Source organism: Zonotrichia albicollis, chromosome 1, assembly GCF_047830755.1.
Source record: "Zonotrichia albicollis isolate bZonAlb1 chromosome 1, bZonAlb1.hap1, whole genome shotgun sequence".
Taxonomy (NCBI): Eukaryota; Metazoa; Chordata; class Aves; order Passeriformes; family Passerellidae; genus Zonotrichia; species Zonotrichia albicollis.
The window spans coordinates 152,939,567-152,947,233 of record NC_133819.1 but is presented as its reverse complement, the minus strand read 5'-3'; the positions used below and the strand labels follow the sequence as shown (position 1 = coordinate 152,947,233).

At 52.1% G+C, this 7,667-nt stretch overlaps 1 protein-coding gene across 1 annotated transcript; it reads left to right on the top strand.

Moving 5' to 3' along the window:
* Positions 1-2,037: 2,037 nt before the first annotated feature.
* On the top strand, positions 2,038-5,013 carry ARC (activity regulated cytoskeleton associated protein). Its single transcript, XM_074557980.1, has one exon. The coding sequence runs from the start codon at positions 2,562-2,564 to the stop codon at positions 3,774-3,776; it is 1,215 nt and encodes a 404-aa protein (XP_074414081.1). The 5' UTR covers positions 2,038-2,561; the 3' UTR covers positions 3,777-5,013.
* Positions 5,014-7,667: the final 2,654 nt, after the last annotated feature.

The following is a 7,667-nucleotide window of genomic DNA, read 5'->3' as shown; positions in this document are numbered from 1 at the left end:
CTGAGATCCTGCACTGAGTGTCAAACAAGGCTGGTCAGATCCAGGATTCCTCCTCAGCTGAAAAGCAAAGGAGAGGCAAAGAGAGGCAGCAGGGCCTGGGAAGGGACTCATTATTGGAGCAGGTTTAGGAGCCATTCCATCCCAGACTCTGGCATTTGATGGGACAAGGAGAGGCTGAATCTAGGTCATTTCACAGAGTTAATGCCACTTTATATTGTTCTGATCCTGGGGGTCATTTCTGGGGTTCCTGGGTGAAAAGCTCTCCAGGGAATATCTTTGCACCAATCCAGAGGTACAAAGGTTGCAGAGTCTCTCCCAATCTGTGTTATCTCTTCCTGCCAGAGCAGGTTTGAGGCAGATTCTGGGGCGCTCAGACCGCAGCATAAAAGGCTCCAGACCTATCCCAACCCCTCAAGTGATTGATGTTTGACATTCCCTGAACACAAACACAGCTGCCCCAAAATTTTCTGTTTAGGAAAACTGGGTGAAATTGGAGAAGTAAGCAAGGCAAAGGGCAGTGAGAAGTGGCACTGGGAGGGGCTGCTGGATTAGGAATTCTGTGTTACACCCTCAGGGTTTTGTCCCCTTCCCCACTCACTGTGCTATTCTTTTCCTCCCTTCAACCAAACCATGCAGCCCTTTTAGGTCAGCTGCTGCTGCCCTAAGTAACCCCCTTGTCCCCTGAGAGCTATTACCTTTCAGGGAACAGACATGGACCCTCCTGCACCACACAGATTTGAGGGCAAAAAAGGAAATCTCGACCCTTGCCCCTCACACCCTTCAACTTAACCACCACCAGTTTGTGATTCTGCTTTAACCAGGGCTCACCAGGACCTCTTTCCAGCAGGACTTCACTGAAACACCCTCTGCTTCCTCCTCCTCTTTTTGCTCCTCTGGGATGGCTGAATTCCCTCCAGGAACCGCCGAGCCAGGATCTTTGGGAGTGAGGACCCACCTTAAGCCTTGCTGGCACCCTGCCCACCATCCTGAGCACAGGCAGGGCACCCCCCACATGCCAACAGGCTCAAACCCCCTTTTGGGATTATCCCGATGGATCAGCATCCCACTGCCTCCGGTCATTGGCACTGGGAAAGGACGAGAAGGCCTCAGATGTCCTCAGCACCTCCCCGAGGGTGTTCCGGCAGCGGGGAAACTCTCTCGGATTAGGGAATCCTTTATCTCTGCCTTATGTAAGACCCGGAGACTCCTTTTATGGTTGGCTTTTCCTGCCTTGTCAAGAAGCGAAGAACAAATGTAGCTTCATCTGCGCTGGTGGGCTGGCTCACTGATTAAGCATCTGATTCAAAGCTAAGTACAGAACAGGCTTTTGATGGGCGGATTTAATTCGGTGCAAAAAAACCCAGGATGTCGTCCCCCTCCCTCACCCAAAATTCCCAAGATAGTGGTTGGTCTGGTGCAATTAAGCCGCGGGGATGACTCCCACCCACCAAAGCCTGAGAAAGTCCAGAGCGCTCCAATTTGTGCTGAAGTGGCTCCTTTGAGTGTTTCCCCCTCTGCATCTCCCCCCTCCTCTTTGCTTTTCCTTTCTCTTCTCTCTCCCCCCTCCTTTTTTTTTTTTTTTTTTTTCTGCTGATTTACCGCCATTCCCAGGCATTTGCATGAGGAGTGAGCTCACCCTGTGTGTGTGGTGAGCTCAGGGGGTGTGCGGGGGCGTCTGACACACCGCATTCCTCCTCATCCCGCCCTCCCCGAGCCCTGCCAGGGGACGCATGTTAACGATGACCTTGCTGAGTAAAGAGTTGTGGAAGGAATAAGTGTTTTTCCTGCGCTCCGAGAGGCGGAAGGTGCGATTACTCATCCATCTCTCCAACTGTCTCTCCAGCACCTTTCAAGCGCTTCTCTCGCGTCGAGTCTGGGGGCGTGAGCGAGGGGGTGGCAAGCGAGGGGAGGCTGCCAAAATCTGGGTTGCCACAGACACCGGCCTCGCTTTTCCTCCAATGAACGCTGCGCTGAGAGTGCCGGAGGAGGCTGGGCACCACCCACATGTTGAGCTGCGTGGAGTATAAGTAGATGGAGGAGCCTGGACTAGTGGCAGTTCAGACAGGGAGGAGAAGCAGCTCTTAGCATCTCCAGTGAAAGCGGTTTTCGACTCACCTAGTTTGCCCGAGGAGAAATCACCCGGATTTTTTGCTGCAGCTTCCAGCTTGTGCATCTCTTGTGATTTTTTCTCCGGCGGGGACTTTGCGGCGTTCCAGATTCCCAGCGGGATTGGACATCCTATCCAACTCCTCTCTCTCTCTGTTCCTGGAGGATCCTGGTTCTCTCTGGGACTCCCCTGAACACGTGAGACCGGCGTTTCCAGCTTGGCACCGGGAGAAATTTGCCTACAACTCTCTCTGGGATCCACGTGGACCGACCAGCTCGCTCTGCGGTGATATCTGATTGGGTTGTGTTTGTGTCCAAAAGTCCTTGGAGGGGGGTTTAGAAGTCTCTGTGTGTCTCTCAGGAAGTGTTGTGGTGGGGTTTTTTGGGATTCAGCTTTAGTGCCAGGGGCTCATTACCCAGTTCTTTCTGTGTTTGCCACTCGCACGGTCGGAGCCATGCAGCTGGACAATGTCACCAGTGCGGGCGTCCACTCCTTCCAGGGGCACCGTGGAGTTGCCAACAAGCCCAATGTGATCCTGCAGATAGGGAAGTGCAGGGCAGAAATGCTGGAGCATGTCCGGAGGACCCACCGGCACCTCCTGACAGAGGTCTCCAAGCAGGTGGAGCGAGAACTGAAGGGGTTGCAGAAATCCGTGGGGAAGTTGGAGAACAACTTAGAGGACCATGTCCCAACTGAAAACCAGAGATGGAAGAAGTCCATCAAGGCCTGCCTGATCAGATGCCAGGAGACCATTGCCCACCTGGAGAGGTGGGTCAAGAGGGAGATGAATGTTTGGAAGGAGGTCTTCTTCCGCCTGGAAAAGTGGGCTGACCGCCTGGAGTCCATGGGAGGCAAATACTGCCCTGGGGAGCATGGCAAGCAGACGGTGTCCGTCGGGGTGGGGGGCCCGGAGATAAGGCCGAGTGAGGGGGAGATTTATGATTATGCCCTGGACATGAGCCAGATGTATGCCCTGACCCCTCCTCCTGGAGAGGTGCCCAGCATCCCCCAGGGCCACGATTCCTACCAGTGGGTCTCTGTGTCCGAGGATGCTCCGGCCTCCCCGGTGGAGACCCAGGTGTTTGAGGATCCCCATGAGTTCTTGAGCCACTTGGAGGAATACTTAAAGCAGGTGGGTGGAACGGAGGAGTATTGGCTGTCTCAGATCCAAAACCACATGAACGGCCCAGCTAAAAAGTGGTGGGAGTACAAGCAGGACTCTGTCAAAAACTGGGTCGAGTTCAAGAAGGAGTTCCTGCAGTACAGCGAGGGAACTCTGACTAGGGATGCCATCAAAAGGGAGCTGGATTTGCCCCAGAAAGAGGGGGAGCCCCTGGATCAGTTCCTCTGGCGCAAGAGAGACCTGTACCAGACCCTCTATGTGGATGCAGATGAGGAGGAGATCATCCAGTACGTGGTAGGCACCCTCCAGCCCAAACTGAAGCGTTTCCTGAGCTACCCCCTGCCCAAGACCTTAGAGCAGCTGATCCAGAGAGGGAAGGAGGTCCAAGGCAACATGGAGCACTCTGAGGAGCCCAGCCCACAGAGGACCCCTGAGGTTCAGCCAGGAGACTCCGTGGAGACCGTGCCCCCCTCAACCACCGCCAGTCCCGTGCCGAGCAATGGGACTCAACCAGAGCCCCCCAGCCCCCCAGCCACTGTCATATGAGCTCCCCTCAGGGGGGTCTGGGTTCAGTGGAAGGGAGAAAGGGGGCTTATTTAGGAAGCTTCTCCTTGGAGGGAAGTTCTGGCTGAGACCTGAGGAGCGCTCAGTCCAACAGCCCAGAGCAGAGGGATTGGCTTTGCTCCTGGGGGGAGGGAGGTGGTGGGGGAGAGGCACCCCAGGATGGGGCTGCCCCCCTCGCCCAGGCCGTGCCATGCTGTGGTGCTGGGGACCCTGCTGGCACCACTGCGGGGAACAGCCAATTTTATGAGAATTCCCTGACAAGAAAACTAGAGACAATCCCCAACTTGTGAGGCGGCCGCTCGGTGCTGGCAGCTCTCAAGGACTTCACAGGAGTGCAGCAGTTGGTGGAGGGTTCCTACCCATCTGGATCTCTCTTTTTCCTTCTCTCCTCCCTCCTGTCCTGAGGAGACAGCTTTCTTTTTGACCCTTGCCTGTTTTTGATTAACCTCTGGGTTTCTGTTCACTTGGCAATCTCCTGCTCTTACTTGCTCCAAAGGATTAAAGTAATTTTTTGATTATTTTTTGGTTTAAGAAGAAAAAAAAAATCCTATTATTTCAGGAACTGAAAGCTTTAAGAATCTGGATTATTTTCTGTGGTTTTCATTTCACTGCACCTAATACCTGCTTTAATGTGTTTCCTCTCAAGAGGCTCTTACTGGTTTACTTCTTGTCTTAGTTTCTGCTCACTCTAGTTCAAGGCCACTGCAGTGCAGAGGCAGATTTCATCCTTTCTCTGCACATTATCCTGTGCATTCAGCAGGAAACAGATTTTCTAATTAAATTCTGAGCTCATTTATTGAAGGAGCAGTCTCCTTCCTTTCAGAGAATAGAGAGTGTTTAAGGTAGAGAGAGGAGACACCAGAGCTCTTTTGAGAGAGACTGGGGGAGGGAAAGGGAAAAAAACCCTTATTCTTTGAATGAAACTGACAAACACAACCTAAATTCAGAGCAAAATATCCCCAGAGCAGCAAATCGAGTCCATGCTGATGTGTGGAGACAACAGGAGCTTTTGCCATGTAAAAGCCAAAAGAAGTGAAGAGAGAGGATCTGTGTGCCCCAGCACAGTTTTAGCCTGTGCATTGCTGCAGGGAGTTTCTGCTCACACAGAGAGACTCCAAATGCTCCTGGAAAAGCCTGGCACCCCTGGAGCACCTGAGGACACAGTGTTGTCTGCTCACAGAGGAATTCCTGCAACATCTTGCAGGAATGGAGATGGAGATGGACTTGGACTTTGTGACTTCTTCCATGTTGAGACAGGAAATGCTCAGCACTCACCTTTGGCCAGTGCTTGATGACAGGACTGAGAGAAGCAAGACATTCCTGAAGTTTGGCTCTCCAAAGCTTCCTGAGGCTGGACACATCTTGGGCATCATCTGCATCCACCTCCAGACCAAATAAACAGCGGGGATGCAGCAGCAGGAGTGACCCTGGGATGCTCCTGGCACTGCCACAGCAGTGACACGTGGCACTGGTGGCTCGGAAGGCCTTTGCTGTGACTCCTTCCAAGAGGCTGAAGGTAAGGAAGCTCTCTGGCATTCTCTCCTCAGAGCTAAAGTGGTCATAGAATGTCCAGTAGAAACTGGGATAAAAACTCAGCAGAAAAGGGATATGAAGCATTGGGGTTGGGAGAAAGGGGAAGGGAGAGCCAGACAAAGGGAAATACAAAAATGGGAAAAGTTTCCAAAGAGGGCAGTATCCTGCACTTTCTAATTAATATGGGAAAAGAATGGGAAGCTTCTTAATTAGCCCAGCCCCAGAATCTGCCTTGTCCTTCATGGAGAGCCTCTGGGCTTGAGTCCCAACCTGAGGCAGCACATCCCAGGTCCATGCACAGCCCAGAGGAGCTGCAGGTCTGCTCTGCATCCTTGCTGGCAGCTGGTCTCAGGAATGGTGGGAGCTCTCTTCTCACTCTTTCCCAGTTTGTCAACAGCTCAGTGTGCAGAGAAAAGGAGCATTTCTCACTAATGACCCAGGCTGAGTGATGGGGGGAGTGGGAGTCACTGCTGAGGATGAGCTGGCCATGTATTACAAGCTTTGTCTCCTCTTGCTTCCAGTGACTCACTCAGATCCTCCTCTGAGAAGGAATCACTTCGCAGCATGCAGCATTTGGGAGGAAAGCCACAGAAACAGCTGCAAAACAAAGGCCTCAACATCAGACCTGCTCTCAGGACCCTCAGCCACCAACAGCCAGATCCACCACCTGGAGGAAAGACTGGCACAGGTAATTACATCCCATATTGCCTTGTGGGTCTGCCTTAATCTCCCCAGTGCCCCGATATATTGAACAGCCCAAGTGCAAACAGCTGTGCTGGTCTGGAAACTCAGTCCCAGGGGCTGCAGCAGCCTGGCACCACCTGAGAGGTGGGATTTCAGCTCCTTGGTGTCAGAGCCCAATCACCAGCCCCAATAATTGATGCTCCAGGGACTGCATTGTGGCTTTCCCTTGGCTGGACCATGGGCAGATCCTTAAACCCCAACACCTGGTGGGTCCTCCAGGCTGCAGGCACAGCAAAATTTAATCCCAGCTCCTGAGAATTTCCCCTTTCTCCCCACTTCAAAAATCTAATAGGAGTTGTTGCATTTTTTTTTTCTTTTCCAGCAATCCCTGCTGCTGTTGCTGAGATTCCTTCTCTGTGTCCAAGAGCTCTCCCAGGGGAGAAGAAAGTGCTGCAGGCAGACAGAGGGCAAACCATGCACCAAAGAGCCTCCCATGCAGAGCAATGCAAACATTCAAGGTGCTGAGAGCCAGAATGAAACTGGGAAGCTCCTTCCAGCAGGACAAAGAAAAACCTGAGCTGGTCCAGGTACTCCGAGTGCTGAGAATGGAAAGAGAGGCCAGAACAGAAGAACCAAGTCCAGGCTTTGGGGACAGCAGGAATGCTGACTGTCTGTGAAAAGGATTCTGCACACCTCTGCAGTCTGGGGCCGCTGGGACTCACCTAAAGAAATCTTCACTAGAAAATGATCCTCACTGAAAAAAAAAACTAACTTTCCTGATTAACTTTGCCAGGGGGCTGATCCTGCCTTGGCTACGAACCCTCCATGCTGGCCACGCTGTAACTCACCTCTCCTGAGTCCTTTCATGCGGGTATCAGTTCCAAACCTCAAAGGGCTCCTGGAGTTTGGAGAAGCATCCCTCGGTCCAGATGCTTGTCTGAACTGTTGGAGCCTGCACATCTGGGCCAGCTGTCTTGCCAGCAAGGAGCCTTGTGAGACAGCAGGCGCTCTCTGGGTCTGCATGGGCCAGAGTTACTGCAAGAACTGGGGTTCTTGTGCTGGCTTTGGAGTGACTGTTTCCATCCAGACCCAGGGAGCCCAAAAAGAGCTCGAGTTGAGCTGGACAAGACAGTTTTGGTTCATCTCTCAGCCGAAGAGGTCCAGTTGGTTCCTCTCTCTTCCAGAGCCAACTGTCCTGTGTGTGGGTGTGGGTGTGTGGGGTGTGTGTGTGTGTGTGTGTGTGTGTTTTGAGCAAAAAATCCACATTACTTAAATTGTGTGGTGTTTTGTTGCATTTGAATCAAGCCAGAGGGACCTAAGGCACATTCCAACAAGGCTCAGCAAAAATGTCCAGGACTGGAAAATTCCATAAAACCATGTAAAGGCAGATTCCCGGGCATCATCTTAAGGTCTAAATTATATTTGATTTTGAGGTGCTTATTTTCACAGTCTCTTCCAAGGGACTAGACTGCCTCAATAGGCATTTTATTTTTCCTGCTTTTTTTAGGGAATTAGCCTGTCTGTGCTACTTGGTCATTTGGTCCTGAGTTATTTTACATTTTCAGCTGGCTTTTTGGAGTGTGCAGAACTGAATTTCCTGGACTGATTTGATTTCAGTTGTCGCTCCCAGCAAACTGGAGCTTTACTTGTAGCACC

Coding starts and splice junctions, on each gene's coding strand:
- ARC (XM_074557980.1), top strand. CDS start 2,562: ATGCAGCTGGACAATGTCACCAGTGCGGGCGTCCACTCCTTCCAGGGG.